Consider the following 24876-nt stretch of genomic DNA (forward strand, 5'->3'; position numbering starts at 1 on the left):
CTTCTGTTGTATTTCACCTGCAACCTAGCGAGCCTCTCACAACAGGATGCAAAGAGCCTAAAACTAATCCCATGCTTTAAAGCCGTTAGCGGAAGATACATTAGCATTTCAAATTATGGATCCACTTATTTGCTTGCGAAAAACATCCCCACTGCAGACATAGAGAAGTGGGCTCACACAGCCACTTGCGCATTTCTTGCAGATAGCCCACAATTGAGAGAGTTGTACACTTTCCTTGGCTGCATGCCAATTGATGACATTGAAATCTATCTTCATCATCTCCTGCCAAAGTTTGAAAATCTTTCCTACAATGCCAAAGCTGAACACATTGTCTATTTGAAGGATAGACTGCTGTCAACGGAAGAGTCATGTGAGATGAGAAATCATCTGTTTGACAAGTTGGAAGGGTTGACGTTCATTTATGACTACTCTAACAGACTCAGGCCAGCCAAGTTTTTCTTTGATGAAACTGTGAAGGTGTTTGAGGTTATGCTGCCCGCAAAGTCGTTCATACCAAAGGATTTCTTTAGGAAGGTGGAGCAATTGTCAAAACCCAGGAATGGATCATTTTCGCTCACTGCCTGGATAACCTTCCTGAGGAAAGTCGGTTTGAAGCATGAAGTGTCCCAACAGCAAATTCTTCAGTTTGCAAAGGAGGTCAGCATCAAATCGCAAACAGAGAACTGGACCAAAGACAAAGTACAAAATATCATCAATGTTCTTCTGAATCATATTTTCAAAGAGAGAGTAGACCTCTTTCAAGGAACTTTTATAAAAGAGCTCTCGTTGATACCATTCCTTTGTCCCGAGAGAGCTCCCAAAGAATTGATCAAGCTTCATTCACAGTACCAAGAAATGAGTGGAACACTTCCTCTCATTCGGTTCAGCGGGTCTCAAGTCAATCCCAAGTTCAAGCAAACCGATGTCATCCACTTACTCTGGACAGCTTGCCCGATTTTGCCTGAAAAAGCTACCCCTTCAAGCATTAAGGAGCAAGAAGGAAGCACACAAACTGGACAAGAGCAACTTGATCAAGTGTTGGCGTTATTAGGAGTCAATTTGGATCCACCGTTGGAGAAGGTCATTAGTAACTGCAAAAACGTCTGCAACATATCCAATCCAGACGATGAAATGGTGAAGACAAGGAACAAAGTTTTGAGGTCCACCTATGAGTTTTTAAATGCAGATAAAAGAGATTTTCGCCACCAGCTTCGTGGTGTGGCTTTTGTCATGGTGGAGGACGGGTTTAAGTTGCTGAAGCCTGAAGAAGTTGTGATTAATTTGGACAATGAATCTGACTTCAAACCCTACTTGTACAAATTACCACTGGAGCTTGGTACCTTCCATCAACTCTTTAAACTTCTTGGCACAGAGGATGTTGTGTCTACCAAACAATATGTTGAGGTGCTCTGTCGGATCTACAGAAGTTCTGAAGGCAAACAGCTTGACCCTAATGAAATGAGAACAGTGAAAAGGGCTGTGTCAGGATTGTTCAAGGCTCTTCATAATGAGCCTGTGGAAATGCGGAAAGACCTGGAAAGCCTCAGAGATTTGATCTTTTATCTGCCAAGTCATGATGGAAGATTAGCTAAATCCAATAGTTTGGTCTACGATGATGCTCCGCACTACAAAAGCCGAATTCAGGGTAACGTTGGCGTTCAGATGCTTGTGGATCTGAGCCAGTGCTATTTGGGTAAAGATCACACTTTTCATACAAAGTTAATCATGCTGCTTCCTCAGACTCTAAGGCCAAAACTCCTAAGCAGTATTCTTGAAGAGCAACTGGATGAAAACTCCCCCAAAATGTGCCAGTTTGGAGCCTTGTGTTCCCTTCAAGGTCGGCTCCAGTTGTTGCTCTCCTCTGAACAGTTCATCACGGGACTGATCCGAATAATGAAGCACGAGAATGACAATGCATACCTTGTGAATGAGGAAAAAGCCATTCGGCTGTGCAAAGCACTTTGCGAAGGACTAAAGGTGTCTTGCTTTGAGAAACTCCAGACAACCTTAAGAGTAAAAGGGTGTAGCCCCATCCCACATAGCCGCAGTGAAACCCTGGCCTTCCTCAAGCGATACGGCACCTCTGTCATTCACCTCTACATCCAGCATTCCGACAGCAAGGACATCAATTTTCTCTTAGCTCTGGCCATGACCCTGAAGTCCGCGACGGACAATTTGATCTCGGACACCTCTTACCTAATTGCCATGTTGGGCTGTAACGATATCTACAGAATCACAGAGAAGCTGGACAACCTCGGCGTAAAGTATGATTCTACGGAGCCTTCCAAACTTGAGTTGCCTCTCCCTGGAACACCAATTCCTGGTGAGATACATCACACCCTCCTCATGGACCCAATGAATGTTTTCTACCCCGGAGAATATGTGGGTTATCTTGTTGACGCCGAAGGTGGAGATATATACGGGTCCTATCATCCCACATACACGTATGCAATAATTGTTCAGGAAGTAGAACGGGAAGAGGAGGAAAATGCAACTTTCCTAGGAAAATGTTTCCAGATTGACATTGGCTACAGCGAGTATAAAATAGTCAGTTCCCTTGACCTGTACAAATTTTCGAGACAAGATGAAAGCGGCAACATGCGAGAAAGCAGTGCGCCATCAACTCCCACAAGTCCAGACAGTCGCACCGCAGGCCAGCAAATGGCCCATCCTCTTTTCTCAAGCAGAGACAACCAGAGACCTCCAGCACAAAAACAGTCCCCTAAAAAGATCAAGCTGAATGCTCTGCCAGAGATCCTGAAAGAAGTCACCTCAGTAGTTGAGCAAGCTTGGAAACTCCCTGAAACGGAGAGAAAGAAAATCCTGCGCCGACTGTATCTCAAGTGGCACCCGGACAAAAATGCGGAGAATTTGGACATTGCGACGGAAGTCTTCAAGCATTTACAGAATGAGATCAACAGAATGGAAAAGCAGTCTTTGGCGGACCAGCAGAATACAGACCGAGCATCCAGGAGACCTTTCACGACATCCTCCGCTCGCTTCCAGTCCGAGAAATTCTCTTTCCAACGGTTTTATTCGTCATGGAACCAGGAAGCCACAAGTCACAAGTCCGACAGGCAACAGTCTAGGGGAGCGTTCACAAGCTATGCTGGTACGCAATCTCACACCCACCGCTTTTTTGTGCCGCCGACTTTTAAGACGGTGGGAAACCCTGTGGAGGCCCGCAGGTGGTTGAGACAAGCCCGAGCCAACTACTCCGCGGCTCGAAACGACCTCCACAAAAACGCCAATGAGTGGGTCTGCTTCAAATGCTACTTGGCTACAAAGTTGGCCCTCATTGCTGCGGACTATGCAGTCCGAGGAAAGTCTGATAAAGACGTGAAGCCGACGGCACTGGCCCAAAAAGTGGAGGAATACAACTCTCACTTGTCTGGACTCGCAAGTGACGTTCAGATCATGGAAGGCTACGGCGTGGACAGTCTTCGAACCCGCTACCCCGATCTTCTGCCCTTTCCACAGATCCCCAATGACAGATTCACATCTGAAGTCGCTATGAGAGTGATGGAATGTACTGCGAGGATTATCATCAAACTTGAAAACTTTGTCCAGCAAAAAATTTAAATCATTTTTACGGTATGCACAGATGACCAGTAGATGTGTGCAATATGACGGTATCTAGCCGGCAGCTTACATACGGTTACCTATGCACTTGTGGCTGAGTGTGCGTGTGGCTCCCATGACAGATCCGAGTGCCGCAACACACATTTGCTGCAATAAATGTGCGTATGCTGTACATGCGATTGCCTCAGCAATGTTTTGTTTACCAAAGTTCCTAAGGTTTTTTTTTTTTTATCCTGCATTTTATCTGATATTTTTTTACAAGATTCTATTTAACAATTTTATTGCCGCACAAAAAGGAATGTAAAATGTGTTCAATCTGAAAAAAAAAAACTGATCATCTCTTATGTATGAAATATTTTTATGCAATGTCGCTGTTTTACTTCTTTTTTGTATTCTATTTGTTTCTTTTATGCAGAAGGTGTACATTTATTGTATTTATTTTAAATCCACTGTGAAATTAGTTCATCTTTTTGTTGGTTGTATTTCATTTTGCCATAGCAATGTCAAATACAGAAATGTTGCATAAAGATTTTGTGAATATCATCTTTTACATGCTTAAACGAAACTACACTGTGTTTTACACTGCACAGTACAATGCAGATGCTTGTACAATTTATCACATTTCTGCAGATAACAAATTTAGTGGATGTTAAATAGTCTGTAGTTTATAGAGACTTTCAAGTGCAATTTAGGTCCAGCTATAATATGCAGGAGTCCATACTCACCTTGTTGATGTTTTGGTAGTTTTCTGGTTGAGGAATGGAGGAGAGGTTTTGAATCATGAAGTATTATTTGCACATCAACCGCACTGGAAACATTTGTTTTTAATGTTATTGTCATCTTTTGCGGTTTCAGCCCTATTACCAATATGAATTGTGTTATACAATTTATGAATGTGGATGTACACTGTGCCATCAGAAGGCCTAATAAATTATTTTTAATCTTTCTTAACTCATTGACATTCTTGGAAACAAAAACATTTGGGCTTATGGTTATACTTTCGTTATTTACATAAAAAAAGAACAATACAAACGTTAAAACGGTATTGTTGTTTGTTTCATTGGGAGTTTTTGAATTGATTGGCTGAGCAAAATCTAAATTCTAATCTTATATCATTGCATTGGTGCATGCTTCCACTTATCCTATCAAATAGGGTTCATTGCCCTCATAAAGGATTGAATTATCAATCGCTTCCTTAATTAAGACTGGAACCGCTCCTCCCAGTTTCACCTTATTTAGGTAGTAACATTGACGACAGGTAATCGTGCTCATAAAGAACACCGTAGACAATTGTTCAACTGATTGGCCTACTACGTTTGCGGTAGTATTTGCGGCAAATGTCCGCTAGAGGGCAAGCGGTGACAAATTGTGGAGATGAAATGCGCTTTACATACCCGTTTGGTCATTTTGAGGTTTAAAAAAGGTTAAAATATAGATATTATGGTATTCTTGCATTGACCGCAAATAGAAAGCACAGCTCTCGCTTGTAAGTGTCTTTCAGTCATTTAAAAACTACTTCTGTGACATGTCTTTAAAGAATAGCACATTTATTTCAAATCCAAAAATCAGTAGAAGCACATTCCACAATTTTCCAAACTATACGAGATCTAACTGCAACTGTATAACAAAGTTGCACTGCAACACGTCAATATGCCAATACAAAAAAAATGTGCAATGATCTATGTTTCTGTAGTAAATAGCATTTTACAACACAACTTTGTTGTTATACATTTGGAGGGGACTAAATATCAAAATTCAATCCAAAGTCAAACTTGTTTTTGCATGACAGTTGAAGGGCACAATTGTAAATCTTTACTATTAGTAAAGATTTGATCAAAATGGCCACCGTTCACCAATCCAGTTGAAGCACAAGTTTGTTCAGCATTATATTTATAAACTCAGTCAGGTCAACAGTAGGTTCACATGGATATCAGATTAAAAATGTGTGCAGTATCAAAAAGTCTCTTTACAAAGATAATCATAGTTCGCAGCAGAGAAGTATAAATTAAAAAATGTATTACTGTGATTGTAGTTTGCAGTGGTTTACAAATGTGCTGTGGAGAACTCTTGATTTAAACCTTTTGTGTTGCTAAAGATGATAAATATTTGATCACTGCTCCAAAACTCAAATAGTAATAATAATCAATGTCAAGTTAATGTAACTGTGAATCTAAAATTCAATACAATATAAAACCCTATTGGACTATGTACTGTATGTCCGCTCAAGATGGTTACATCATTGTTTTTCTTCTTTTTTCTACAATCAAGTAAACACGCTAAACACCAAACCAAAACACACAGTTTGGAGCATCACAATTCAAGAAATCACATAAATTACAACTAATCCGATCTGATATATAACCTGGTGTTTTTCTTCTCACATCACTCCAAACCTTTTACATGTGTCACTGTATTGCACCACAAGATTATATTGCATAGGATGTAAGCTGTAAAGCAGCCCCTCTTTGCCCAGCCATGAAATTCGTGTGTGTGTGTGTGTGTGTGTGTGTGTGTGCGTACAGTTGTGTGTTTGTGTAAATTTTGCACGTCCCCAATAACTCTCCCTGCTGGTGGAGGTCTTACCACTGTGATCTACACAAGCTTAAAGTGTTGAAAAATATCTAGATATATTTGTGCTTGTAACCTGCAGGGAAAAAAAAAAAACAACAACAACACATCTTTAGCACTCCTGGTTATCACTGCAAGTGGAGGTGACGCCAGCCTTGGACAAAAAGAGCTTTCCACTGGGACACACGCACACCTCAAAGAGACCGTCGGCATTTCCGGAAACTCCTCCTTGGCTCCGGGGCAGATTGGCCATGCGCACTGTCTCGGAGTCCAGCACCAACTGGACAGCAGAAAAGGACAGCCAGAGGGAATATTTTTGAGTTCCTACAGTCACAGTATAAATAGTGATTTGGTGTCAACGAGAAGTGGAATCATGCTACTCTGTGTATTAATTCACCAATTCACAGACTTAATTTTTTATGTTTTTATACATCCTGTTTAATTAGCTGAAAAAAAATGTTTTAGTGCTCTGTCTAAGCCCTATTTATATCTTCACCTCATTCCTGTGGGCTCTCCTCGAGAAACAATATTGTGTACGACTTCTGGTTTTCTGCCCTCTCTTATAAATGCATCTAAACACCTTTTGTATGGAAAACGTCTGTCAGGGCTTGGTGACTTTTGGTCATTTTTGGCCGTTGTACTAAAACAAGCAGAAAAAGTTGAATTTGCAAATGCACAAGCAATATTTTGAACATGCAGCCAGGATGAGGAGGAGATAGCGATGATCCACAGAATGAAGAAAGCATTTTAAAAGCGAAAGACCAACGGAAAAAGACACTTAGGCTGTCATTTAAATCTATTGTTGTAATCGTCACTACCTGTCACTGTTGGTTATCGTTTGTCACCATACCCAGTCACAGCTTCCCATTTTCTAAGAAATGTTTAAAGTAGTTGGGCGCAAGGAAGTGTAAATGTTGTCCAAATAGGCAGCAATCATACATACAGTACATGCACCCAGGAATAACTGGCTGAGTGTTAGAGCATAAGTATGTAGTATGCAACTACGACTATGTGAGAAATTGTCCTTAATGTAATACAACACTTTTTTGTCATGGAAGGAAAGTCATTGTCACGCACTGCATTTCAGTCATGATTTCACCTGACCTGCATACTGTACACAATCTTGCTCAGCGCATTCAGTGTACCGACAGAAAATAAAAAGCAATGCTTACAATAAATATTAAGAGATTTTTATGTTATTTTGTTTTTTAAATATGGTTTAAAGGAAGAAATCACTTGCACATTGTTAAGTAAAGCATTCTGGGGTGCTTTTCCTTTTAAGTATCCAATGAGCACCTCATAGTGACATTCTCACTGATCGGCTCTTAGTCGATAAATGCAAGATACTGTTCTTTGACCTCCGATTGATTAGACTAATTGCTGCAACACTTTCCATTTTCGGGATGATAAATATTTTTTTCCATTAAGCTGTAGTGAGCGCTAGAGGAACATCCATCCATCCATCCATCCATCCATCCATCCATCCATCCATTCATCCATTTTCTTAGGCTACAGCACGCCCACGGCCGGCATTTTGTAGTGTCCAAAATACCTATCATACAGTACATGTTTTTGGGATTGTGGAAGGAAACCGGAGTAGCCAGAGCAAACCCATGCAGACATGGGGAGAACATGAACATTCAATACAGATAGGCCAGAGCCGTAAATGAAGCCGCAACCTCTGCACTGTGAGGTAGACATGCTAACCACTCTTCCGCCGTGACGTCGAGAGAGGAGGAAGACATCCTGTATGTAAGTAGAAATAAGATGTTCACATCAACTTTGGTGAAGATTGTAGTTTTATGGACCTTGGACATTTTCATTCTTGTAATTAAATGAAGCTTATTGACATGATATGTCTGAGTCATCTGGTCACCAAGCAGAGGGAAGTAGAGGCTCCTACATCTTCTCTAAGGTAAATAAGACCCTGCCCAACCTCATTGAAGAATACACCAGCAACTTTAATACTGCGGAGGTACTGACACACCTCCATGCTTTTGAGATTGCTCACGTCTGAGTTGATAGTTCATATGACATTGATGGTCTCTTTTTTGGCATCTGTTCCTACTGCGCAAAAGTTAAGAGGTGGGATTGAAATTATTTTTTTCCTGCTAAGTGGCAACAACTGTCCTTCTCCGATTTAGTTCTTGATATAGGTTCTTAATAGGTTTAGTTCTTAATACTTATGATAAAAAATGGATTCACGCAAACAGTTAGCATGTAAACAATACACTGGTTCCCACATACATACCAGAAGTTGTGAGCACAATTCGCACAAAGGGGTATTGAGATTAGAATAATGTAAATAACTATTACTTTGGTGTCATCTTTTATTTATGGGTGGTGCACGCCAAAGAGGTGTTGTGTAACCCTGGCTGTCACACTGAAAAAAATTCAATTTCAATAATGTTAAAGGGTTAGTCTTCTTACTGTATTTAGCCATTTTTCATCACTACAAAGTTAATTCTTTGCCTATAGTTAATGGGCTGACTAAATAACTTTTCATGCACAATTCATATCTTAAAATACAAATTTGTCTACTTGCAGTCAAGTGGAAATGACATCACCCATGCTAAAGTTAGGTAACAAACCAATCATAGATCACGTGATGTCCACAAGCTGAGCTGTAATTGGTCATACGGTACCTAAGCTTTCAACATGTGATGTCGTTTTCAGTTGAAAGCAATACCTAATAGCAAAAAGGGGTTTTAAAAATTATGCATTGTACATTAAAAAGAATGTAGTCATCAAATTATTGACAAAATATTTCTCCTGCTGAAAAGGGCTCAATGTTCACTATTCTTTTAAAGAAGGAAGTAATTCATTGATTCATGTCTTTACATGCAATATATTCCCCCTAATTTGTCAGCCTATTGGGCGTGACTGGGACACTACATGTTTCATTGGGGCATTTTTCATTGATCCTGATGAATTTTGCTCAGCAACAAGAGATCACAGCAGTTATCGCGATATTTGTTGATAAAGAAAGAAGAAAAGAGGCCCGTTTCTACCCTGTATGTTAACAATTCAAGTGAGAAAGGTGCGTTGTCCTCACCAGTCCCACGCTGGACTGCAGGATAACGTCCATGTTGGAAGCCGCTTCAATGTTTCCAGCCAAGGCTTTGAAATGAACTCCCTTTGGAGCGTCCATAGAGAGTGAACGAGTGGGAGATTCTAGCCTGGGAATGAAAAGAAAAGCTGTTCATTATCTTGGAAGAGCAGTGTCCACCATTCAAAGTGGAATTGCTTTGCTGACAAGAGGACAACAATGTGCATGGTGCGTTCACCTCAGGTCTTTGAAGATCTCCGACTTGAGAAGGGGAACCTCTACTGAGTGTTGGAATAACGCTCCTTCAGGACCTGAGTGATCGAAGAAACAACGCACGTGACTGGTTTTCGTACGGTGTATTTTACTGTATATTTAATAATGCACAGCAATTTGCTCATCTAGAACTTCCAAAGCTGTCATAAGAATATTTACTGTATATACAGTATGCAGTGCTGTGACAAACTATTTGCCCCTTTCTGAGTTTTGTGTTTCTTTGCATATTTATCACTTTCATTTAATCAAATCAATTTTAATCACACAGTGACAACCCTCGACCATTGTCGACCATGATTTTTTTTTTTTTTTTTTTTTTACAAATGGGGGGGTCAGTATGTGAAAAAGATATGTGACTTTTTATGAAACTCAAAGTGACTGTGACAAACCAGACTTTTGGGAAAGCTGGGTTCAATCTCTGCTACAGCAAAATTCTGAGCCATTATCCACAAATGGACAAACCTGAATACAGTGGCAAACCTTCCCACAAGCGGTCAACCAACAGAGATTACCCCGAGAGCAGTGGTTCTTAACCTTGTTGGAGGCACCGAACCCCACCAGTTTCATATGCTCATTCACCGAACCCTTCTTTAGTAAAAAATAAAATATGATTTTTTTTACTGGTGCACAAAATGAATTGTGCATTAATACCACCTTGTTCAAATAACAAAACCAACACAGTGGGTAAAAGTACCAGTTCCCTGCCGCCACGTCGTGAGTCCGTACAGCGATCCACGGCCTTGAGATTGACGGCCGCAGGTGCTTATTTGCCTGGATCGGCGCTCGGAAGATAACGGGCTAATTCCAGTTCGTGGTCCCGACTGAGAAGGAGGTCTCACTCTGCTGCTTATCCAGCGCTCTCAAAGCGGACCAGTAGGGAGTCTCATTCAGACACATATACAGCCCTCTCTAAGCGGTCTGATAGGGAGGTCTCACTCTGCTGCATAAACCAACGACCTCAAAGTGGACCGGTAGGAAATCTCAGAGCAGGACGCTTTCAATGACTGTGCCCACTAACTGCAGACTAGACTGAGGGGTGGACCTCTACGGCGGAGGCTCCACCGAACCCCTGAGACTGACTCACTGAACCCCAGGTTCGAACGATCTAACCCAGGTTAAGAACCACTGTCCTAGAGTGTGAGGATGACTCATTCAGGAGGTCATCAAAGAACTGAGAAGAACATCCTAAGAAACGCAGGCCTCACTGCCCTCAATTAAGGGCAGAGTTCATGACTCACATTCATGACAACATTTTCAGAAACATTCTGTGGATTGCTGAGTCAAATATTGAACTTTTTGGAAGGTGTACAGTCTGTTACATCCAATGTAAAAGAAGCACTGCATTTGCATGAAAAAAAAAATCACCTCGGCAACAGTAAAGCATGGGGTAGCAGTGTCATGATTTGGGGCTGCTTTGCTTCCTCAGAACCAGGACAACTTGCTGTGAAAATAAATTCTACTGTTAACCAGAAGATCCTAAAGAAGAACGTCCACCCATCAGTTTGTGCCGTCATACTCTAGTGCTGTTGGATGATACAGCAGTACAACAATCCGAAACACACCATCAAGTCCACCCCAGAATTGATCAGAAGAACAAAATGCAGGTTTTGGAGTGGAGTGGAGTCAAATCCAGATTTGAATTCAGTTGAGATATACTTTATATGGTATGAACTTAAATGATCAGTTCGTGCTAGAAAACCGTCCAAGGGGGCAGAGTTGAAACAATTCTGTAAAAAGTGGTCCAAAATTCCTTCACAGCGTCACACCCGATGAAGACTCATCACCAATTATCGCAAACATTTGTACCAAAATTCCTTCACAGCGGTGTGAAAGACTCATCACCAATTATCGCAAACATTTGTAAAGGTGGCACAACACGCAATTAGGTTCAGGTTCCTTATATATATATATATATATATATATATATATATATATATATATATATATATATATATATATATATATATATATATATATATATATATATATATATATGTATAGGTGGGCCGTCAGGTTACATTAGGCCTTCTCTGCTCTTCTAAACTATAATAATTATAATAACAATACCAAAAGTCAATTTTATTTTAAATGTATTTTTACTAAATAAATATATTTTATCATTTTATATTGTAGTATTGTTTATAGCCAATTAGAATTCTACGAACTTGTGTCGCCACGCTGTATGAAAGCGCGAGGGCATTTGCTTCAAAAGTTGCGAGCCTTCTGTGCCATGTGCAAAGACACATTTGTAGTTATTAGACAGCTGCAATAGCCAATCGAGTCATAAGATGGCCATCTAGAGGCCCCACGTTGAACGCGACGTGATTGAATGCTCACTGCAGGAAGGCGGTGCTATCCTCAGCAACCAAGCTACGCAATAGTGTTAGCTTGGCTGATCTGCGTTAAAGGCGTAGCGTAGCTATTAGCTAACCTATCCCGGGCGGAGGAACATGTTTTGTCCTCCACTTCCTAACGATGAACTATGAGCGGACATTTTTTCTGGCTCGGCTACCAGGGGAGCTAATCCTGGCAAATGGTTCTGCCAGTAATGATACACAGTATTGTACATCTCAGTTCGAAGGTTAAGTAAGCTCCTCAATGCACTACGGTGCTTTTAAAAACTTTGGGGGACACCCGAGTGGATACACTGTACTGTACATCTCAGGGAGAGAGAGGGCTACACAATGAAGAGGGAGAGGAAGGAAAATGGGGAGATATCGAAAACACTGATTGATTGTGACTGCCGTTTGTTTTAGGTGATAGCATTTTCATTATTTATTGTTTCATTTTGAATATGTTTGAGTAATTTTATTTCATTCATATTCACAGAATAGTAAAGAAATAAAATGATCTTCTTCTTATATTAAACTGAGATTTGTAATTTGGACTTCATAAAATTTAATGGATATTTATTATTATTATTTATTTATTTATTTATTTATTTATTTATTTATTTTTTAGGTTATACCATACTATATAGCATTATGTATAATGACAAGTTTTAATGGCTGATGCTGGTTGATGACGTTTAAATGCTCTGGAAACTAGCCTGTGTGGTCCAGTGAAAGTCATGGACTAACACACTAACACACACACACACATATGTGTGTGTGTGTGTATATATATATATATATATATATATATATATATATATATATATATATATATATATATATATATATCAAGAAACTAGAATCTATGAGCTTCAACATGTATGTATCTTCATTGCTGTGTTCTGGCTTCAGTGTCTCCAAGGTCCGAACAAAACAAATGCTGCACACTGCCACAGACCACAACAACTCTGACTTGTTTTGACACTCTGCTTTTGCGAACAAGAGCAAGAACTATGGTGGCCACTAAGGATTGAAAAATACCCCCAATATCGGATGAGCGGATGAGTTCAGAAAGCTATACTGTATTTTATGGTACACAAATACACACACTTTTTTGCCACAGAGTATTTGGATGAACAGAGAAAAATTCCCACGCTGGAAATTACTTCCTGTAGATGAGGTGTCCAGGTGTCTCAAATTTTGCAACAATGTATTATTCAGACTGAGTTTCCTTGTCAGGCCCGCAGCCGTGAGAAAAGAGGAGTAGAGATGACCTACGCTCAGTTTGACTCAGGCAAACGAGCAGATGCGAGCAGGAGACAAATGAAGGGCGACAGCAGAGTCAGTGAAAAAAAAAAAATTACAATGCAGAACCAAACATGTTTCCTCAGGGTGCACAAGCTTTATAAGGACTACTGCGCCATGTGCAGGAAAGTGACCCCGGGCAAAATGGAACTTGCGGCTGACATCCTCTCTCAATATTAATAAGATAACACTGTGTGTGAGCTCAGTGACCCACAGCGACATCGATACACACAATGGAAAACGAAGCTGTTGAGGGACAGGTACGATAATGACATGATAATGTCTCATCGTTGTTTCAAATGTACTTGTCTGCCCTAATCCATTTAGTCATTTTTTTTATATACTGTACATGTATATGTTTTCATTTCACTGAATTTTGGGAAGCTTTTTCTTGTACCTGTGATGCGCAGTTTGTCTGGTCCAATCACAGCCTGTGTGCCATCTGCAGAGAACAGCATGACGCCATCGGAGGAGCTGATGAGCATGTTTGGAGTTTCTCCTTCAACCTGCTTTGGACCTGCATTTATGACAGTTGAAAATCATTGCATTAAGGCAGTGGTTCTCAAAGTGGGGTCCGCGGATCCCCGCGGTCCGTGGCCTGACTGCAGGGGGTCCGTGAAAAAAATTTGGGTGTTTTGGAACTGATTTAGCTTATCTTTTAACAGTTATGGATTTGTACCATGTTTGACTCAGTCTTTGTTTTTTGGCGCTGCCTCTGGCCGCTGTTGATTGTGCATTTTTGTGGACATGCAGTTGCTGTTGGTGCGCATGCATCGTTCCTTCTCTTTGTGGGATCTGGCCCACGGGTTTCTGTGAATTGTGGTTTCTTTGTTGAAAGGTTGTCATTTATGCTAATATGCTCAAATTTGTCATTTCTTGGCCCACCTTGTGACTGTAGATAACATGCTAGCTAATGTTAGTTTTAACTCCAGAATGTTATACGGTGCTACATTTTATTTTTAGCATGTTGGCATTTTCGTTTATGCTATCAAAATTTCCTTTTGATAAATGTTAGCATATGCAAGTGTTTTGCATTGATTGTCAAACTCGTTTGCGTCTAATTAACGTTTTGGAATATTATTTGTAATTCAGTTGTATGATTTATTTAGAATAGAAGCCATTGTAACATCTCGGAAGAACAGAACATTGGGTTACTAATTATATATATATATATATATATATATATATATATATATATATATATATATATATATATATATATATATATATATATATATATATATATATATATATATATATGTGTGTGTGTGTGTGTGTGTATTTGTGTTCATTTCATTTTATTTTATATTAAATTGTGAAAGTGTTCAGAACTCTTAATAAAGCTACAAATTCAACAAGTTTAATATATTTCTAAAAATGTAATAATTTTTAAATTTGTCAAAATGCATTTTGAGTCTACAATTTCTTGCTAACGAGGTACTGAAGCCAGCAAAGCTAATGCTGTTGTTGACAGCAACCTTTTTAGGAGAAATGGAAACGGCTTGTTATAGGGAGGCGTGCAATTTGCAGTTTTTTATTTTGTTAACTTCAAAATAGCTGAAAAGTAACAAATATACTTGAATATTGAATATGTTGTTGAATAAAAAGGGCAGTTATGTTTGACTTACATTATTTTTTGTTTTGTTTTGTTTCCGCAAACACTTGCAATGGGAGACTTTGGAAAGTTTGCTTTATAAAAGGGGTCCCTGAGTCCCAAAGTTTGAGAACTTGCAGTAAGGTATATGCAGTATGTACATACAGAAAATACATTAAGACGTAGTTGATGGTTGGTTGAAACACTAACTATAAATACATGCGTACAGCATTTCTAGGGAGCCCAGTCTTTTGTGTTTAGGTCACACAAACAAGCATACTGTAAATACATCTTATAGTGCTACTTTTACATGTTTTTATTATTATTTGGTTTGATCACTGAGAAAATGCCTTAAGAAGAATGACCGACTACATTGATGTCGTCCATGAATGGGTGACAAAAGTATATGAAACAAACCAGAGTTGAGTTGACTTGATTATGGGTGTGTTCTCTCCCAGTTTCTTACCCACAGACATCCTCCCTTTGACATCACCGTTTTCATCGCGAGCATTGAGGTAAACTTTTTCCGTATCTGAGTGCACAAGTAGTGGAGTGTCCTGGAATAAAAGGAAAATTTTTACTGTAATGTAAAAATAGATGTGTTTTAAATTCACAACCCTAACAAAACAAAGAAGCGGTTATTCAAAGTGTGGTACCAGCGGGACCGTACATAGTATACGATCACGCGTCCCCGTGGTACATATTAATCCGAATGCTGTGTTTAGATCGGGAGGGGGACACCAGGGTCATGCGGATGACCACAAGGATTTGTTTTTGCCATGTGAAGTGCAGTTGTGGTTAAAATGAGGCATCTTTTTTTTTCAGGCACTTTGATGCACATGGGTTTGTTTCTGCAGACAAACCTTTAACCTGTATAAATGCTGTAGAAAAAAAAGTAGTTAACATTTGTTGAGAGTTGGTTTATATTGCTTTTTCCTTTTGCCTATGTTAAAAAAGATACAGTTTCAGGTAGACTTATACATTTTTTATAGATAATAATCTAATTTATGGTTGTCGTGGCAAATGGGGTGGGGAGTGCGAATTGTTTTCTCTTTGCTTGTGGGGAAAATATAATTGAGAAGCAGTGGCTTAGACTAATGTGGGCATGTGGAGAATTTTATTGTAAACACATTTTTGGGTGTGACTTATCAAAGTGATGCCCCGTTGTGGTTAACTTTATTTGTCTGCGAATGTGTGGGTGAATGTGAGCCTATATTAAGGCACTGTGAGCACCATGGTGGAGATAAAAGAAATTTAATTTACCATTATAAGAAGGATGCATTTACACTTCATCCTTTGAAACCATTTGGTTTTCATTTATGTGTAATGCATTTTACTTGAATCATGTAGTACATTTTAATATGCTCCCAATATAAGGTGTCCTGGTTGGTCTGCCAATATTTTAAAGTATACAAGGGAAGTTTCGGTTGCCATGGCAAAGACATACCATAACCCTATTATTCTCTGTATTCAGAGCCAATAGTTATTACATAAATTGTATTAAATATTGCATTACATATATTACATTTTATTGCGTATGTAATTCAAGAGCTGTAATCTGATTTCAACATTGTTTATTATTGTGCACATTTTGCATAATGGACGATCACAATGGCATGTGCGTTGAGGGCACTTGGCATTCCAAGTTTTTGTTCAGGTTTAAATAATAAGGTCAATTTCATTGTATTTGTAATGACACCGATATATGGGAGTAGTTTTTTTCTGTATTTGCTTTTTGATTGGCTGGCATCCAGTCAAGGGTGAACCCCATACATGTCACCCAAAGTCAAAAAGCATACGCTCCCAAAAAGGGATGAATATTACGTTTGGCATATATTGAGATGCCACATACTGCTACACACACACACCAAATTTGAAAAGGATGCAAATCAAATGTGTGTGTTTTGTGTCCAAAAAGTTGTTAGCTGCAAATGAAGACTGATATCCATATGCATGAAATGCTAAAGAAGGGAGAAAGGGCCCTCATGGAATCCAAAATGTCAAACACATAATGAATGTCTTGATAATGGCGTCTATAATGTTAGAAAAATGCTGACATGAGCAAGAATACCAATAACATGTAAACAACTGCAGCAAAGTGTTCCCATGTGCTGCGCGCTGGCGGGCTGTAAACCACGTTTGCGCCGCAAACATCCTTGAGGTTCATCGGAAGCTCACTGCAGGAGCACGTGCACGGCAGGAGACTTTGAGAGATTGGTCGACATCCAAAAGGCCTTGGAGCGCTCGACACACATTCCAACAATCGGGCGGGTTGGCGTTGGGGGAGGGGGGTAGTTAAACACACAGGCAATAATGACAACTCTTTGCTGGTCGGTTTAATTAACCGGGAGGAAAAAGAGAGCGCAGAAAGTTCACATACTTCTCGGGAATGAATCTCCTCAGCATAGAGGGGCAACAGGAACTCAGATTCGCCCTCGTCTAACGTCACGCCATCCGAGCTGACTTGTAGGAGGCCCATTCCTTCCTGAGATCACACAGAACATGGACTCAGCTCATAGACCATATACATACCTGTATACAGTATATATATATATATATATATATATATATATATATATATATATATATATATATATATATATATATATATATATATTCTCTGCTGGCCTAACATAACCTGACATCCTTATCATAACTACTGTATGGTAAACTTTAGGTTAGTTAAAAAAAAATAAAAAATTCTGGTCATGATTTCCTTGATATGTGACTGTGATAGTTACTGCAAACTCCTTATGAGCTTTCTCTCGTTTGGGTGGCAGTGGAGCCTTCAGCACAGTCAGTGTTACTGTCATAAATTAATATACGATATTGGTCTTTGAATACATTTATAAGGTCAAGCAAGCAATAAGGAGCCACATCAAAAGAATATAAGCATACAAGCAAAAGTACAGATGTTTTGAAAATGATCAAATGTCGAAAAATTCATACTTTTTCATGCAATATTTCTATTCCACTAATCACCATGTGTGAATGGAGTACCGACAAGCGATCAATGAATGTACTAGTTTCTATGTAAAGAATACACATTGGACAGAAAAGCAAGTGGCACGTACGGCGTTGAACCACATGACCCTGAAGATCCAAATGGTGAGAGCCAGGTTGACGACCAGGATGATGATGAGCAGCAGGACAAACAGGTAAAGGCAGCGCTTCCGCCAGCCATAGATGCCAACCTTGTAGATGTGCTCAGGCACAGGCCTTGGCACGCTACTACCCTCTGTGCTGCTTTCATACTGCTCCCCCACCATCTGCTGATGACAACAATACTATCAGATTCGCTTGAACAAGATACACACTTAGCAGTAAATAAACCAGTGGTTTAAATAGGCTGGATAGATTGGCCCATTTTTTGATTGGATCCATGATCTTTTTTTTTTTTTTTTTTAACTTGCTGATGGGTGGTTGCTTCGACCATTTTTATCACGTAAATCCCTTTGTGCAATGAAGAGAAAACCCACATATGCATGGGGAGAACGTGCAAACAGAGCCAGCGGTTGAGCCGCAAATCAGAGTACTATGAGACTCATGGACTCAACAGTGCTTTCTCATACGGCGTATACTTCTGCTGAGTAAAAGTCTTACTATTGTGAGAGTAAATAAATACATTTTACAAGTAATATTACTGATGAAAACCATTTTATTCATGATGTAAGGGTTCCATCCATCCACCCACCCACCCACCCACCATCTAAACTGCTTGCGCTCATGAGGGTCGTGGACATGCTGGAGCCGATCCCAGCTGTCTTCAGGCAGTAGGCTGGGTACACCCTGAACTGGTTGCCAGTCAATGGCAGGGCACACAAAGACAAACAACCATTCACACACACTAACACGCCTAAGGACAATTTAGAGTGTGCAATATACCAACCGTGCCGATTTCAAGCATTTTGATGCATCTTTCGAGGCCGGCAGAATTGAATGGCTACGTAGACATTGGTGGTACTATGTGAAAGATTGGGATTCCATTCTTTACCTAGAGAAAGAAAGTAGGATTCTATCTCATTCCATTCCTTAGTAACCACTGTATGAAAATAGGTCTTTTGAGTGACACCAAGTTAAAAAGCTATGTTTTCTGCGCAATAGTGACTTTGACACAAATTTTTGCTGCTGCGACTTATATACTGGTGCAGCCTATTGTCCGAAATTTATGGTAGATATTTGTACTCGGTGTGCTAACTCCTAAGCTGTAAATAAAGCTAGAATAGGCTAGAAAGAAATATAATACTCATTGTTTAGAATACAACGTGGACCAACACCTAATGTCCAGTAATGGCACAGATCTAATCTATCTAAATACAAGGTTTCTTGTCATTGCACAGCACAAGATCTTTTTTCATCTGCTTGTTTTTTGGCAATGGAGTACAAAGGAGAATGTACTGCGAGTTACTTCTCCAAGAGTAAAATACGACGCTAAATGTGGTGAGGCGTCAAAATAAACGTCACCATACAGAATAGTTAATAAACATGAATGCTTGTATTTTGCCACAAAGATTTTTTCTTTAAAGTTGTTCCCGGAGAGCACACTTGAAAAACACAACACAGCACACTAGATCATGAATTTTGTTGGAGTATGCTTAGTAAAAAGAAAACATTTTTGAAACAAGAAAATTGATGCTAGGCTACAACATTTTGCAAAAATGCAATCTCGAGAACATGTGATGGATTTCATTCCATTGTTTAGAAAACAGGGTTATGTATTAGCTGGCTGCATTTACCAAAGTTAAAGTGAATAATCCAAAAGGACATCAGGCATTTTTTTTAACAGCGAAAGGAAGGAAAAGAAGCTTTCGAGCAGTCTGAATTGCTTTAGTGTACTCAGACACACCCACCCATATCTGACTCATTGTGCCAGTGGAAAGCTTGACAGCTTTTCCAGCAGTTCACACTTATGCAGAAAAGTAAACTGAGCGGCATAGAAAGCAAAGTGCACATAACAAGCTGATGCAAAGGCAGATGGAGGTCCAGATGCATCAATGCTGCCTGGCCTGCAGTCAGCACACTGTCAGCATCGCACACTGTCACAGCAAGCGGCCTTAGGGACACATTTACCTCCTCCAACTCAAACGTGTTGGAGCCAACCACTGCAGCAAAGCAAATATGGTATTTTCTAACAATGAATGTGCATTAAGAAGGACAAGAGGGCTGTGCGGAAAGGACATGAGCAATGCACGTGTCTCGAGTGTATGCTTATTACAAAAACAGTGGCACATTCTGACAGCTGAATTGTTCAATAGCTGTAAAAAATGGAGCGCTTAGACTCCACTGACTGAATAAGACTGACAAGGGGCAGCTCGACTTTGCCATTTCTTCGGGTTGGGAGCTCCGCCTTGCCGTCTTTCTGGTTAGAATGAATGAATGAAATGAATTGTATAACTGCTGTGAGGAGTTTGCATGTTCTCCCCATACACATGTGTGTTTTCTCTGGGTACTCTGATTTCCTCCCACATTCCCTAAAACATGCACAGTAGGTATATTGGAGCCTCCAAATTGTCCTTAGGTGTGTTTGTGAGTGTGAATGGTTGTTTGTCTCTGCGGTTGGCTGGTAACCTGCTCACCCTAACCGTCTACTGCCTGACAGCTGGGTTTGGCTCCAGCACACCCGCGACCCTGGTGAGGATAAGAGGCTAAGAAAATGGATGGGTGGAAATTTAAATGTGAGTTAGAGTTTCAAAAAAAAGAGTTTGACTTCCAAGCAGTGTTCCAATTTGTAACAGTGGTTATGAATTGAGTTTAAAAATCCAGGTCTGAGAATGTCCCTGAAGAGGATTTGCGTCCCCGTGTTTAAAGTCAGAGAATGTGATCCGCAGCTACGGCAAATGACAGCTCCAAGGTGGGTTTACCCTCCAAGCGGTCACAAATTTCAACAGATGGTCACAATTTTAACTTGCCAAAACTGAGTTGAAAATTTCAGCTGTCAGAATGTGTGACCTCAGGTTTTAAAGTACAGTAGTTAAGGTTTGCTTTTAATGAAGGGTTTCAATTTCGGGTAAGGGTTTCAAAGTAGGGTTTTAAACTATCAAAGGTTTTCAAAGTATGCATGGCCTAAGTTCAGAGTAGAGCAAGGTTTTTAATGTAAACTTGAGTCAGGGGTTCAATAAACTAAAACAATAAAAACAAAACAAAAACATTGAATTCGACTACTCTTAAGAAAAAAAGTTGTAATGTAATGTACTTGGTTGTAAAGGATCTATTTATTTTGGATTTATTTTGGATGAGAGTAAATCTTACATTAAAGGTGAAGTCATGTAATAATAATAATAATAATAATAATAATAATATACTGTATATATATATATATATATATATATATATATTGACACAGACGAGTGTTCTTATTCCACAAATATTAGAGGGGCCTTGTAGAACACATTTGTTAAGAACATTTTTGACTCACTTCCAATTAAAAAAAAAATTGAATGTACTATAAATAGATTAGATTAAAGGTGCAATAGCTTTTGAGAGCACAAAGGCGAATTTTTAAAAGAATTAAGTCCTACTCTTTACCATTTGTAGATTTGAGGGAATGAAGTCATTTATTTTTCAAACGAAAGCATTACGAAAATGACGGCATAAAGAACGAATGAGAACAGGAAGGGATTCTATCGATGACAGATGAAGTCTTGAGCTGTTTAAATTGAAAAATAATTCAATGCCATGCCTTGAGTGCATCATCCCACCGCTGGCACAAGTCCCCATTGTGTCTATGTAATGTTGATTGCTTCTTCTTCATTAGTAACTGCAAAGTGGAAAACAAAAAGTAGAGACGTAATTGTGCTCCAGGTTAATGAGGCGGCTTACAGCTTTGGACCGAGTGTAGATCAGGTCCGCATAAACACGTTGATCCTAATGGAGTCGTTCATTATGATCTTAATGAACACATTACTTGTTTTAAAGCGTCATCCACACGCTCGGAACTTCTCCTTAGCAACCAAATAAAAACACTCCCCGAGCTGCCCCGGGAGGCTCTGTTTGTGGGACACCAGCTGACATTTTCAAGGAAAATCTTTTTCCTCAAGTCCATGTGTTTATGTTAGAGATCGTCAGCTATGAAAAAGCAGCCAGCCAATAAATTTCAGAGTGCCGCACTGATTGGTGCATATTTATAAATATTGTATGCATTGAAAACATATTATAGAATAAAAAGCATCGTCTCACGGAATATATACGGCATTTTCAGTGTGTTCTTATTTTGTTGTTTTCCCGTGTTAATAGCTCTGGGGGGAAAGCGGTCTCCGTTTGTCCGTTTTTCGAGGCCTGCGGCGCCGACCTGAGCGCAACAGGTTGAAAACCAGAAGACCCGAGATGAGCTCTGCCTCTGACATCGTTCCTCACTCTGCTCGGATAGTTTGTGCTGGCACTATCGTCCAGGATGAGCAGGGAGCCTCCAGTGATTCTCTGGGTGGTGTTGATCACCCACTGCATGGCTTTTCTATGAAGTTAGCCTTAAAATTAATTTTCTGAAGTGGTGCAAAGAGCCACAGGTCATTGGAAACAAAAAGGGCTTTGTTTCTCAAAACTTATTTTGTGGTAGAGTGTGCGTTTCCAAACTGGCAGGGTGCGCATTTGATCCCCGTCCCTGCCAAACACGTTGAAGTGTCCTCGAGTAAGACACTGAACCCTTATTTTGCTTCCAGAGTCACCAGTTAGTTATGTGTGAGTGTGAGCCTGCGTAAAATGCTTTGAGCATCATATGGTGTAGAAAGTGCAATTTTAAGTTTATTTTCATGGCATCATGGCCAAAATGCCGGTGGATTGCTATTCTTTTTTTATTTTTTTTTCCAAATCAGTGTAAAGCTCGCTTGCACATGGTTGACAATTTGGTCAACAACCGGTTTCCACCAAGCAAAGCTGGCCGATCAGGGAAATTAGTGTCTTGGAAATGGGTATGTAACTTTTTGATATTTTTAGGAAAATTTGTTTTATTCTCATGACTTAACAGCTTTCTTCAGGTAACTAAAATCTTTTGCTGGGTAAGTTCATGATGTTCTCAGGCTAGTGTTACAACTTTTTCAATACAAGCCCACGGGTTTTTCTTGTTTTCTTGAGTATTTTTGCTTCAACTTCACACATAATTTGTGATATTATAGCACTATACTTCATTGCAGTTGCCTTACAACGTCTTAAAAAATATTTTTTTTTAACTTTATGACTTCATTCTTGCAGCTCAACTTTTCTCTCATAACATTACTACTTTTTTATGGAACATCACATCCCTATTTTTGCAACATTACAGTTGTTGAGTGTAACAGTATGACACTGTCCTTATAATATTACTTCACTTAAGAGTTCACTTGAGACTTCTGTTTCTGTAGCTTTACAACTTGAATACTCCTTTATGTTAATCAACAATAGGCTTGGAACTAACTCCATGATTACAGTATGTATTGCTTAAATTGGAACCAAAACAAATGGAAAAAGTCCTGAAAGGATTTGGTATAAACTACTCCTGCAAGAACTGGACTTCCCGACTTTCACTCTGCTGGCTTCGTTTCTATAAATAGAGGACTCTGTACTCTCTAGTTTATTGGAAGTATATTTTAGAAAAGGCCCCACAGGACACACTCACACACACATTCAGACACACTTGAGTGGTTTGGCCCATGGGCACATGAAATAATCAAATCAAAATATAACTCACACTGACACTGTTTCTGCAAGTTATTTTAGTATTGCTGTCCTTGTATGGTAACACAGTGAACTTGTGTGCGATCAGAGCTCAGTGTGACGAGCGGAGGAGTCAAAAAAGAGGTCAAATGTCACACGAGACTCATTGACACACAAGACTTTGGAAAGGTAAACAACAAGAGTACTCACGGTGGCCGTGGAGAGACTGGCTGGCTCGCCTTCTTTTCTGCACGAGAGGAGCTCAAGGAACAGCGCTGGAGCTCCTCGCACACATCTGACAGCCGCTCAACAGCTGCGGCCCATAAATCCACTTATGCCCCACGCCTGACACCAGACTGCGCCCCCGCTGCCCTACCGAGCTACTCTGCCTCTCGCTCTGCTATGCACTGGAATATATGAGAGAACGAGTGTGAGAGAGGGAGGGAATGAGGAAGGTGGTCAGACCATATATGTAAATATTTGTTTTTTTCCACTGTTGTTCTTAAATTCATCACTAATTGACCTTTTTTGCCACACACCGATTACACGTAAAGGCTCGGAAATAACATCAATTGGAATGTCTTAATAATGTGTTCATTTTGACAGGCCTTGGCGCTGTCAAGTAGTGTTTTGCCACCGTCTTGTATTATCCGAAGCTGGGGTTAGCAACATCCATCTCATGGGCAACTGGTTGGCCATAGGATACTGGCCTGTTCTAAAAATACTTGGCAATTTTGGTTTTCTAGGAACATTGTTGATTGTTCATTTGAAAAATATCAACAGAGATTTTCTGTAAGAAAGTGTTACATCTTGAGCTTTAGATTATTTACTTACTGACATTCCAAGTTAATTACTAACACTTTAATGTTGCTGTATTTTGAATGTATGGCATTACACTACTATTGCATTACTTTACATTACTCTCACCAACAATTTGGCATTCTAAATGTAGCTCCTTACACAACCGGTGGAATGACCTCAAAGTAAACTTACATGCGCAAAATTATCCCAAAATAAATATTATTGCTCTTGTGGACTTGTAAATGATGCTTAGATTGTTGTAAATGTAAAATTAAAAAAACCTATAATATAACCTATAATATGACCTTAAAGTTCTCTGCATACCAACAATACACCAGCACCACCTCAAGGCAAGCAAATGAATTGCATTCACGTCGACTGCTTCCATTAAAATTAAGGGTTCAGGAGCGTTTTTTTTATTTTTATTTTGTTATTACTTTATTTTTTTTTTTGGGGGGGGGCTATATATTATAATGCATTGTAACGCACGTTACTGTCATTTGTACAGAGTAAAATATATTTTCTTGTAATGCCTTACACTACCGGATTACAGCAAAAGGTAATGCATTACTTTCAACGCTGCTGCTAACATAAAATCAAAGGTAATTTGAGCGTACTGTTTTTGTTAGTTTTGAAGTGTGTACTAAGGAGTGTTGAAGTTAGGTATTACAAAAGTAATGTAATTACTGTAATGCACTACTCTTTGCTGTAACGGCTGTAGTGTAATACATGACACAAAAATATTT

The 24876-nt window shown here is 39.5% G+C and overlaps 1 protein-coding gene across 2 annotated transcripts; it reads right to left on the bottom strand.

Annotated features, from left to right (window-relative positions):
- Nucleotides 1-5108: 5108 nt before the first annotated feature.
- On the bottom strand, nucleotides 5109-23719 carry sgcg (sarcoglycan, gamma). Of its 2 annotated transcripts, none has more exons than XM_088427277.1 (8): nucleotides 23540-23719; nucleotides 17779-17973; nucleotides 17085-17189; nucleotides 15171-15261; nucleotides 13508-13627; nucleotides 9438-9510; nucleotides 9206-9329; nucleotides 5109-6430 (listed from the first exon to the last, which is right to left on the bottom strand). In XM_088427277.1, exons 2-8 carry the CDS (start codon nucleotides 17971-17973, stop codon nucleotides 6263-6265), a joined length of 876 nt encoding a protein of 291 aa, XP_088283403.1. In that variant the 5' UTR covers nucleotides 23540-23719; the 3' UTR covers nucleotides 5109-6262. The 2 variants fall into 2 exon arrangements, with proteins under 2 accessions (XP_088283403.1, XP_088283404.1); XM_088427278.1 differs by having other exon boundaries at nucleotides 17779-17976.
- Nucleotides 23720-24876: the final 1157 nt, after the last annotated feature.

The sequence above is a fragment of the Hippichthys cyanospilos genome, chromosome 11 (genome assembly GCF_059441005.1).
Source record: "Hippichthys cyanospilos isolate Australia breed blue-spotted pipefish chromosome 11, RoL_Hcya_1.0, whole genome shotgun sequence".
Classification (NCBI taxonomy): Eukaryota; Metazoa; Chordata; class Actinopteri; order Syngnathiformes; family Syngnathidae; genus Hippichthys; species Hippichthys cyanospilos.

Bases quoted from the DNA above. Each gene is read 5' to 3' on its own strand.
- sgcg (XM_088427277.1), bottom strand. From the start codon at position 17,973: ATGGTGGGGGAGCAGTATGAAAGCAGCACAGAGGGTAGTAGCGTGCCA. The intron at 15,262-17,084 runs GTATGTGAACTT...CTTTTATTCCAG, and splicing joins AGGAGATTCATTCCCGAGAA to GACACTCCACTACTTGTGCA. The intron at 9,330-9,437 runs GTGAACGCACCA...TTTCATTCCCAG, and splicing joins GAGATCTTCAAAGACCTGAG to GCTAGAATCTCCCACTCGTT.